The sequence below is a fragment of the Aplidium turbinatum genome, chromosome 6 (genome assembly GCF_918807975.1).
Source record: "Aplidium turbinatum chromosome 6, kaAplTurb1.1, whole genome shotgun sequence".
NCBI lineage: Eukaryota > Metazoa > Chordata > Ascidiacea > Aplousobranchia > Polyclinidae > Aplidium > Aplidium turbinatum.
The window spans coordinates 20,502,942-20,514,424 of record NC_137477.1 but is presented as its reverse complement, the minus strand read 5'-3'; the positions used below and the strand labels follow the sequence as shown (position 1 = coordinate 20,514,424).

General features: G+C 37.7%; 2 protein-coding genes across 4 annotated transcripts; both read left to right on the top strand.

The window, feature by feature from the left end:
* The first annotated feature begins 341 nt into the window (after positions 1 to 341).
* Positions 342 to 3,860, top strand: LOC145771635 (transcription initiation factor TFIID subunit 2-like). Its single transcript, XM_082583356.1, has one exon. The coding sequence runs from the start codon at positions 381 to 383 to the stop codon at positions 3,858 to 3,860; it is 3,480 nt and encodes a 1,159-aa protein (XP_082439482.1). The 5' UTR covers positions 342 to 380.
* Positions 3,861 to 5,508: 1,648 nt separating this feature from the next.
* Positions 5,509 to 11,470, top strand: LOC145771638 (leucine-rich repeat-containing protein 61-like). 3 transcript variants are annotated; one of them, XM_082583359.1, is made up of 6 exons: positions 5,509 to 5,970; positions 6,374 to 6,610; positions 7,181 to 7,393; positions 8,822 to 8,890; positions 9,184 to 9,243; positions 10,356 to 11,470. In XM_082583359.1, exons 1-6 carry the CDS (start codon positions 5,952 to 5,954, stop codon positions 10,541 to 10,543), a joined length of 786 nt encoding a protein of 261 aa, XP_082439485.1. In that variant the 5' UTR covers positions 5,509 to 5,951; the 3' UTR covers positions 10,544 to 11,470. The 3 variants fall into 3 exon arrangements, with proteins under 3 accessions (XP_082439485.1, XP_082439484.1, XP_082439486.1); XM_082583358.1 differs by having other exon boundaries at positions 6,371 to 6,610; XM_082583360.1 differs by lacking the exon at positions 9,184 to 9,243 and having other exon boundaries at positions 6,371 to 6,610.
* Positions 11,471 to 11,483: the final 13 nt, after the last annotated feature.

The following is an 11,483-nucleotide window of genomic DNA, read 5'->3' as shown; positions in this document are numbered from 1 at the left end:
AAACACTGAGTTAATGGGACAGATCACAAATACATCTGTTAAAACGTTTTTAAATATACGCCGTATCGGCGTATATCTTTAATTTTGAGGTCCTAAGCTTCAGCCTTTCCTGTCTGGTGATAAATCCAGAACTTGGTCTAGCTCAATCGCAACAAGTTTGGATCAAGTTTGTGACTATTTCACAGATAGAACAAGAAACTGTTAAAGCTAATATCAGAAATGCGTAAAATGAAAATTGACATTTGTTATGCACTTTTTTCATTCTCTTTAATCATTTGTTTTGTGGTGATGTTATTGCAGATTAAAATTAGGTTACTCTGCATCAGTACAGCAATAAAAATTCATGTTTGATTGAGAAAAAATAATATTGAATCGTAAATATGGACAAGAAAGGAAAAAAGTCTGACTATCAGCGTCCTTTCAAGCTTAGCCACCAGCTTTTATGCATAACAGCAGTTAACTTTGAACGTAAAAGTTTAGTTGGCTATGTGGAGATGATGATACAGCCAAGACGTTTTGATATTCAAGTAATAAAAGTAAACTGTAAACAAGCCCGGATACATAGGGTTGGTGTAAGTGGATTTGAAGCTCAGTTTCAATATGAAGACCCTTCATTAGACCTGACGCAACGAGACCCAAAATCGAGAAATCTTGATTTTTTAAGCAGCCGTCATCTTGCTGCTATGGATAGTGTGGATGCAGATCATGGTTATCTTGGAGAGTTGACTATTCGATTGCCACAAGACGCTTTGAAGCTGTTGAAAGATCATAAGCCTCTTTCTGTCAGTATTGATTTTACTCTTGAAAATCCTAAAGGAGGAGTTCATTTTGTTGTTCCTGACTCAGAAGAAAAAGGTGACCAAGCTGGTGTACATATGTTTACTCATGGTCATGAAAACAGTTCAAGATTGTGGTTTCCATGTATTGACACATATTCGGAACCATGTACTTGGAAGATGGAATACACAGTGGACCAATCCATGACTGCAGTATCATGCGGAGATCTTGTTGAAACTGTGTACACCCCTGATAAAAAACGAAAAACTTTTCACTACATATTAGGTATTCCCACCGCTGCACCAAATATTTGCTTAGCAGTTGGTGCTTTTGAGATATTAGTTGATCCTCATATGCATGAAGTTACTCATTTTTGCCTTCCACAACTCATGCCACTGTTGCAACATACAACAGAGACATGTCATGAAATTATTGAATTTTTTGAAGAAATACTCAGTTTCCGATTTCCTTATTCTTGTTACAAGCAAGTTTTTGTTGACGAAGCATATCAAGATTCCCAACCCTATGCTTCTGTTGGAATTTTTAGCACGAATTTGTTGTACAGCAAAATTGTGCTCGATCAAACTCCAATGAGTAGAAAGCACATGGGAAGAGCTTTAGCAGAGCAATTTTTTGGCTGCTTTATGTGTCGAGAATCGTGGAATGACAACTGGGTCCCTGCTGGTATATCTGGTTATTTGTATGGCTTATGGTTAAGAAGTACATTTGGAAACAGTGAGTATCGTCATTGGATTGCTACTGAGACAGAACAATTGTGCAGGTATGAAACCACTGAAAGTATTGTAGTTTTGCATTTTGACAGCAAAGACACCTCTTTCAATACACATTTTCCACATCAACATCCGCAAACTATGTCACTGCGTCATTACAAGATGATGCGATGTAAAGCACATCTAGTCATGAGGCAAATAGAAAACCGTATTGGACCCCAACTTTTGTTGCAAGCTTTCAATAAATTACTCTCTTTGGCAAGCACATCAGCACAGCAGAAAGTGCCAAGTTCTACATGGTCTACAATGCTGCTGTCTCAAGCAGGTTTTCTGAAGTCAACATACTCTGTTTCAGGCAAGGATATTTCCAACTTAATTGGTCAATGGGTTAATAAGGGTGGAATTGTGAATTTCACGAGCAGTTTTACGTTTAACCGAAAGAGAAACACTGTCGAACTAGATGTTAGACAAGATATTTCCAACAAAGGCACCCAGAAGTATGTTGGTCCATTGACAGTCAGAGTACAAGAGCTAGATGGATCGTTTAATCATACAATTCAGATTGAAGAAAACACCACAAGGCATGACCTACCTTGTCATTCCAAAAGCAGAAGAAACAAGCGAAAGAAAATTCCCTTGCTCAATGGAGAAGAGGTAGACATTGACTTGAATGTCATGGACCCTGATTCTCCTGTTCTTTGGATTCGTATTGATCCGGATGTCAACATACCTCGAATGGTTAAGTTTGAACAACCAGACTATATGTGGCAATACCAAGTTAGGTTTGAGAGAGATGTCATTGGACAGTCTGAGTCAATTCAAGCTTTGATAGCTTTTCCTACACCTGCAACAAGGACTGCTTTAAATGACATCATTGAAAACGAGCAGTATTATTACAAAATTCGCATTCAGGCGTGCATGCGTTTGTCTGGAATTGCTAACTTGATGCTGAGTAGTTGGACTGGACCACCTGCAATGCTGAGCATTTTCACAAGGTTTTTCTGTTGTGCTACTGCTCCTCCAATAGTGAGAATGAACAATTTTGCCAATTTACAGCAATATTTTTTGCAAAAACATCTTCCTGTTGCTATGTCATTTCTGCGCAATTCACACAACATCTGTCCAAAAGAGGTCTTGCATTTTTTGCTGGATTTGGTGAAGTTCAATGACAATTCAAAGAACAAGTATTCAGATAATTACTATCGAGCTTCACTTATTGACTGCCTGAGCAACACGGTTGCTCCTGCCATCACTGTTTCTTCTGAACAGAAAATTACAGCTGAATTAATGTCCATTGATGTAAGGGCAATTGTTGATGAAGTTACAAGATGCTTAAACCTTGAAAAGCGCATTCCTTCGTACCGTTATTGCGTCACAGTGAGCTGTTTAAGAGCAATCCGGAACCTTCAAAGAAACAGTCACCTTCCTGTTGATGCAGAGCTTTTTAAAAGCTATGCTGAATATGGCTTTTTTAGAGATGTCAGACTTGGTGCAATTGAATGCTTAGTTGATCTGGTAAAGGCCTCAGGAAACGTTGACGACCTCAACTGGCTACTTGATATGGCTTTATCTGATCCTATTGCTGAAATTAAGCATGGCGTGTTGAGTGCTCTTGTTCGAAACCCCCCCTTTATCAAGGGCGCCAAGTCACCTTTGAACAATGCTAATTTAGTGGAGTACTTGTGGAGTTATATCACACAAGAAACTTACTATGATTCCAAGTTGAGGTGTGAAGCCGTTGATCTTTACTATAAACTATTTGGTAATGGCCGGCCATCTTGTTTACCTGCTCCTCAGTATGGTGTTGTTGTCAAGTTGAAAGAAAAGAAAACACAAATCAATCCTACTGCGATGAAGCATGGCCGTTCTTATCCAGAAGGAGACTCTTTGCATTCATCAAAACTAAAACGACCTGTATCCGTGCCTGTCGTATCTTCTCACTCAGATGATCATGCAAACAAGTTGAAAATGAAAATCAAATTCGGTGCACCGTCAAGAAACAGCAGTGAGCTTAACACAGCTGATGTTTTAGCAGCAGAAAGTTTGCTCTCGCTCTCACACAGTGACATTCCTTCTCGTCCTTCTACTCCTGGTGAGACAGCAGATGCTTTGTCCTGGCAATCACCCATGAATACTACGCCTGATGATCCCAATGCTGTGCCTGCTTCTAAACAAGGGTACACACAAATGCCACAACCATTGGTGTCAACCAAAGATAAAAAGAAAAAACGAAAGCATAAGCATAAACACAAGCACAGACACCGTGCTGACAGCGACTGGTCGTCTCCTGCTACCCCAGCAAGCTCAGTGAACTCTCCATTTGTTTCCGCTGGTTCGCCAATGGACTTTTAATAAGTTTTTCTTGGTTTTGATTTACATACAATACATTATGTCTTGTAGTTTTACTTGTTTAATCGTTTAGCAGCTTTATGCCACCTACCTTAACTTTGTTGCCAACTCAAAAGATATCAAGTTTATAGAGTCCTTAAATCTATGTTTGTCGATTGCCATTACCCACAATAACGTGGTTTTGGTGAATTTTTCATCAGTTGTTTATTGCTAACTATGATATGAGCGATCATTATTTTTGATTTATGGCCATAACAATCAGTTTTAAGTAACACAATTAAAATGTGTACATTGTTCTCCAAATGCACACTTCGTTCCACTGAAACCTTTTGGAAATGTTTAATGCTGTATACACTGGCGTAGAGTAAGGGGGTGCAGGGGTGCGGCGCACCCCCTGCTCTTATCGCTATTGACATACGGTGAGGAAATTTTAAAGTAGAGCGTAGAGTAACTTACGCTGCTGGAATAATCACGTAACAATATTCACGGCAAAAATAAGTAAACCAGCTAAATTAGACTCGCTATTTTCAACAAGGTCTTCCCGCTGTGAGATCAATTATGATTAAACAGGACGCATTGTTTTGTTATCAGACGCACGAGAATCGAAATCCGTTCATTAACATATGAATATTCAACACTGGCAGACATTAAATTAATGTAAAAAATGGGCTAATGTCCTCCAGCGCCAGCAATTATTTATCTCGGCGAAAAAGCTTATTCAGTAGTGCAAAAGGAAAACTGCAACTTCTGACCTGAGTGGTTGAACTCAAACAAAAGTAGGCCAGCAAAATGTGCTATTATGACTCCCCACGATGTTCTTGAAGCAAAGATAGTTCGCAATGTGTGAGAATTAAATCGAAAACCGAAAAAAGAAAAGTGTTTAATGGTCTTGGTCGCAGATATTGCCTGCAGTAACGACGTCTCTTACCGCTATTATCACCTAACCAACCTGACATCATTGTTTTATGCGGCCGCTAAGGTTTGACATCGACTTTAACGATCATAGAATGTTACGTAATAAGAACGATTGTATCCTACACGCAAAAATTAAAAAAATGATCTGTTACTGTTAACAAGTGTATAAAGTTTAGAATTGACAAGAAATCATTAAGTTTGAATCACTGCAAATAAACGTATTCAAAACTTTTACTTCGGACGACGTCATTTCACAATCCGTAATCTACGTCGGCAACAATTGCAAAAATGCGTTAATTTTGAAGGCTGCAGAGCTGGAGACAACAGCTTGTCCCGTGTATAAGTCGAACCTGTTTTTTTAAGGTGAAAATCACTTGCGAAAATCTCGAGTATATACAATACATACACATACGGTATTTGTTGTTTATGCGTGTGATATTCTGGTATAACTGCACCCCCGGTAATTTCTAAAACTCTACGCCTATGGCTGTATAATGTATATGTGTTATCGTGATCCTCGACATTATGACGCGGTTCGAATAAGTTTAACTCAAATGTTGTAAAGCCGTAATGGCTTCTCACTCGAATATCGCGGTAATGTAACGACTGTATTATCTTATTATATGAGAGAACAACCGAGGTTGTAGATTGTAGAAGTGGCCCAAACTTAGCAACTTTTTTAAGGACCTACTCCAGAAAGGCAGAAACGCATCAAGATATGGTGAAGATGGCCACTGAAGTTTAATGTAATTATGCATAACTTTTGTTGTTTATTGGTTAAACTTTCTTTATGTGCGCCAGCTTTCTCACTACTCTTTTTTCATCAATTTGTTTCAATCAAGTTGGTTCAACCACTTTCATGAACATTTTTTATGGTCACAAATGCAGCAATTAGCTTATACTGCGATACACTGCAATTGTGCCATGTGTGAGTAATTGTCAAAATGTAACAGTACGGTATGTCGAATTGATAAGAATCATAAGAGACTTAAGCATGTTATATCCATTATCCAACGTCATTTTTATGTGAAATAATATTTACAACTTGCTTTTCTTTGGTATTTTCGTAGCATGATTATCACACGAAACCTAGCGTCACTTCTCGATAGACATATTTAATGTATATATAGGAAAAATCCATGTCTGTATTTTGAAGTCTAGATATCAGTACTGGATGAAATGGCCTCCGATGAAGCAGGTATAAAATTTTAGCTTGCTTTTACTGTATATTTCAAAATATATCTACCAAAAGCGTTGACCATTAAACCGTGCCTGGAATGGTTTCTGAAACAAACTGATAGATTTTACCATATTTAAAAGTAATTGATAGCATAGTAAGTGTTACTGATTTGGTACATGATGCGCTGTACAGTGAAGCACTGTGAGTAGCCTAGTGTATTTTATATTTCTTGGTCAAGTTTATTGACTTTCTTGCGGCTGTTTACAATATTATTGTATGAATCTTTCAGTACTTCCACAGTAGAGCATTAGTTATTGCAGTACCGTATCTATATGCCTTAGTACAGTAGGTTGCATTGTTTTTTCTTTACAATGACTCCACAAGTAACAAAGCATTAATCATAGCGTTTTTCAATCAGCAGATAATGGTGTTATCACCAGAAAGATGCTGCTTCACTTCACTGGAGAGTTTGATATTGAAAGCATTCACAATTTGAATCTTGACCATAGTAAAATCACCAGCATTGATGTTCTGGAGGAATGCACGAATCTTAATCGTTTGAATCTCTCTTTTAACAAGATTACATTTGTAAACTCATTGAAGGCGCTTAAGTCAATTACTTTCCTTAATTTGTCTTCCAACACCATTACTAACATAGGTAAGGTTGGCTTCACAATTCTAAAGTTTTATCTGGAATGCAATTTTGTGCGAAAGTTTAACATTGTATAATTATTTTTTGATAAAGCGATGTAGTTAGACATTTCTGTACTTTTTACCTTACACTATAATACGAATTTAGTGCGAAAATTCAGAGATACGCAAATCGATGTATATATATATAGTTCATGATCTTATTTTCCTGTACAATAACTACCGCATTGCACTTCAACGCTAACATAAAATGATTTCTGACGTTGGTGTTCAAACCACATCTTTCATCGTATCTGTTGTTTTTTTTTTTGGTGCTTTCCCATTTTAAAATTTTGTGGCCATTCTATGGACAGATATGACATGTTCTTTTTGACTCGAACAGCTATTCATGCACGTTTTAACTGTTCGAGGTTTTGCCATATTTTTCCATTTATTAACGTGCTGGCTTATCACTTGTTTTTAGAAGTTTTAATGACGTGAAATAAAATAGCATAATATTTCGTGCAGGACCCTAGAATATGTAGAGCGTTTGCAGTAAACAACTCTTAAATTTCATTGCACTCTTTTTATTTATTAGATCCTTTGACGAACCTTGAAGCTTTGGAAGCACTGAATCTTGCTGGAAATCGACTATCCAGTACTGATAGACTGAAGTGCCTTTGTGGTATTTCCACCTTACAGAAGCTTCGACTGGAAAATAAAACGGAAAATCTCACCAACCCAATGTGTCAAAAAGAAGGCTACAAAACCACTGTTTTGAACATGCTATCTGAATTATTGACTCTAAACGGTAATTCGCGATCTAATCTAACTTCTGTTGAGAGCTTATTGTGACAACTGATAGAAATAATTCGATAGATCAACTTAACTTTTTTGCGATGAATATGGGTAAGAATCGCGGAACACTTATTTGTCACGTCTTTCTTAAATCAGTAAAGTTTTATTGAGAAGTTATCAACGTAGTTTTAAGATCAGTGTTTGTCAATGCATGGATTTTAGAAAAAGTTTTTTTTTTGTCGTATCCAGGCTTACGCCCGATATTGAAGATTTAGATTAAGTAGACGGGATAGTAAGGAAGCCAATCTTGGTGACCACTTTCAGGCATGCCTTTAGGTGTCCTGCCAAAGACACAGCCATAATTCTCTTGAGCGGTGTCGAACCGGCGTCCTTTCGAACGTCGTTCCAGGGCTCTCACCGCTTGGCAATGCAGCCGACGAGAAAAAAGGGTTAAAGCATGAGCATTAACAATGATGCTTTTTGAGTAATTTTGCAACATTCCTTCTAAGGCTTGCTGTTGGAAAGTTTTGAATTTAGAAAACTTCAACTGCAGAACAGTAAACGATGGTTAGGGGCAGGGTTAAGTGCTATCTCTCTGAAGAAAGTGATACAATATTATGCATATTTTAATAGGCTACAGTCACAGTTGAGTTTAATAAGACATTTATTACACGACTAAACAACAATACAATTAGTTGTATGTGGTGTCAATAGCATTAAATTTTTGTTATTTTTTCTTTTTTGTTCCCAGTGACTTCATAGTTTGTACTCCTAAAGTCCTACCTGCCTATATACATATATACTGTGTATATATATTAAATTAAATATAGTTATTACTATCTGAATCCGTAACAGCCTGTTTCACCTTTAACGGATCATCAGAAGGGTCTTATTCAAATAGAATGCTACAAAAACTAGGGTACTGTATATTATATAAGCTTCCGCATGATGCCGAGTTTGGGTCAATTTTGGTCTAGCAACTCATCTGTAGTCAAATCAAGTATGATAGTTTTATGACCTTACTTGCCTGACAGATTCCGCGGTGCTTGCATGCCTCTACACGGCAACTGTCGACCCAGGTCGTAGAGGACATTACAGAACATAATCCAACAAAAACTTAACACCCGTCGACTAAAATCACGTCATCCCTTTAACAACCAAGAACTATGATCTATATCACAAATGAAAAGAATATTGGACAAAAAATTTAACATGGTGGAGAGACTGGAGACCTTACCAACGATTCAACGCTACCCCTACCAGGTTTCTCGGCATACAACAGAAAGGAATGGATCAGTTACAATAGAATTTTATACCAATGCAAAATTGTATTTAAAGACTGGATAAAAGACAACGGACTACAAGAGTCAAAACGCCAAACGAAACTACTACTACCTACCAAGAACTGAATTTGGTTTTTAACTTAATTTTTTATTTTCAGGTGACCGAGTGAGGGGCCGTGGCAATGAACTGTACAGAATGTGCTGTGAATTGGACAAGCAATTAGAAAGTAAATACCTGATAAATTAAATGATCTATTCTAGTTTATTACAGTAGATAACTATTTTTTGTATTTCAAGCATTTGAAATTTACAAGAGGCAGAATATAACGTTTTTGTTAATTTATATTCCTATGAAAGATGAAATTGTTAGGTTGAGTGCCTTCACAACTTTTAGTTTTTAATACTTTTCACGATATTAGTTTCTATCATTAGGTCTTATAAAATTTAAAATATTCTTCCGGTCTCAATCGTGTGGCCGGTCAACAAACCTATTGCTTAAATTCCTTTCTTCGTTTTAAAGTTTTTGAGCAAGAACACGGGCAATCTTGTCCCTGTGACTCTTGTTTGAATGAGGACAGCGGTGAGTCGTTTGCTGTGACCAGGATTGTGTTGCGGTGATGGTAGATGCTGTTGGAGTGAATTTATTTCTATGCCTTTGATTTGCATTCTCTATATTACCCAATACGTTTAACAAAACAGCCGCGCAAGCGTACAGTACCGAATTTAATAAGTACACATGCTGAGGATGAAGCCTTGCATCGGAGTTGAAGCTAGACAATATGGGTCACATACACGAAGGTTATGGCTTTTACTCCGCAGCATTGTTATATGAAGAAGAAAGTTTGCTTTAACACGAGTTGTTACTCGGTTTTACATGCTTCTGACTGCTTTATTCATTACCAACAAATTGTGTTCTCGTATATAGCAGCAGCTGGTGCTTCGGGATGAACACCAGGCTTCTTTTGAAGCAAAATGGAAAGAATAACCAGCAGAGTTGCCTCACGTGTGAAATAGCGTGTAAAGAATCGCCTTGTAGTTCATTGAATTTGTGTGCTCTGAGGTGGAACGAAATCATTGGATTAATATTGTGCCTTTCATTGAGAATTCACTGTCTTGTTTCATTTAATCTTGCAAACTAACGGCAACTTCTTCAGTTAAATTCGTTGCTCCAAAACAACTCAGTTTCCCCTTCATTATTTGATTAATTTGAAATATTACGGGAAGTCACCGAGACAGCCAATCAGTCGTTTTTCAGATTAATTCGACGTCTGCAGACGTTGAATCAATGTGAAACATGACCGATTTGCTGTCTGGATAGTTGCTGTTCTGAAGTGACGGACTTTTTGTCTGAGTGCCCGAATGTGACGCTCCAAAGAATTCCGTTTTGATATCTGTTGGAAGCACACCGCTGTGTTTTTGGCTAAACATGCCTGAATCTCTTCCTTGCTTTCGCTTAGTCTCAATCTTCAACCACTAGGCATTAGCCTAGTTACAACTTAAAACTTTTCAACTGCTCTTTGTTTAGGATCCGATGAGTTTAACCACACGAGTTTATTTAAAATACTGCCGAAAAATTTTGTTCAAAAATGACACCGACCAGCTGGGCATGGTGCCGTAGTTCGCTTGTATTATGTACTACGTCCAATGATTATATAAATTCCTTCTATGTAACTAATGTTTCTATTATTTCAGCTGGCCGATCCTTTGGCCCCGTCCCGGAGAGACCATTGCCTGGGCCCTGGTTGAAACCAGATTTTTTCACTCATCACGAGGAGTCTACTCAAAGCAGGGCTACTGCTGAATTTGAAAGGGTACTGCAAGAATGTAAAGACTTGGATCAAACAGTTGGCAGCAAAATTGAATCATACCGTCGAAAGTGACGCATTTTCCCCTTGTGCCAATCTGCTTTTTAACACAGCAAGGAATACGTAGCCTAAGCACAAGTGGGCTAGTTGCCTTTTGGAAAGCTAAATATTAAACCACCCTAATTCGCAGCTACTTACACCGAGTCTAGTACTATCTTGAGTTAAATATACGCCGTTTGGGTCATAAATGTGAGCAACATGCTACTTTTAGTTACATTTTCCCTTCTTCTCTTTGCTGACACAAACTTCTAGTTCTACTTAGCACTTTGAACTTTGCTTGATCTAACTCTCATTCTCCTCGTCATTTTTGCAACTCATTACATTGTAATGCTTTTTTATATACCTTTTTTGTACTTGTGTTTTTCTACGCATTGTGCCTTGTTGTTTTACGGAAGCCTATTTTATTTGCTTTTCTAGTTCTCAGATATATATCCTACTTTACTTTTTTGATCTGAATAGTTTTTAATCTGTAATAATTTCCTTGCAACACCCATGCTGAAGGCTTTAACTAGCATGTTACGTGTTTGGCCCATCGTCTTGAGAGTATATTTTTGTTACGTCTACTTTTCACTGAAGTCTTTTTCAATACCATAGCGAATTTGTTTGCTTAATGTTTGAATTAGCTTATTTCATATTTCAGAATTGCATTGACCCTATTCTTTTTTAGTTCTGTAGCCTAAGTGATTTTACCACTGTACATCTTAGGCCAACTAGAAAGTTTGTTGTACCACAATAAACCGAACTGGTGCACTTGCGTCTGCCATAGACGCTTGGTAGGAGCTATGGTACGACTCTTGAAAGGGCGCCGGTTCGATACCGTTCAAGAACACGCGGTTTTGTCTTTGGCGGGGCACTAAATCTTTATCCACCTGTTGAAAGCCTGGGTACGACAAAAAGGCAAACGAAAAATTCAATTTAATCGTATTATTTAATTTCCGCACATTCGAAGCGTTAG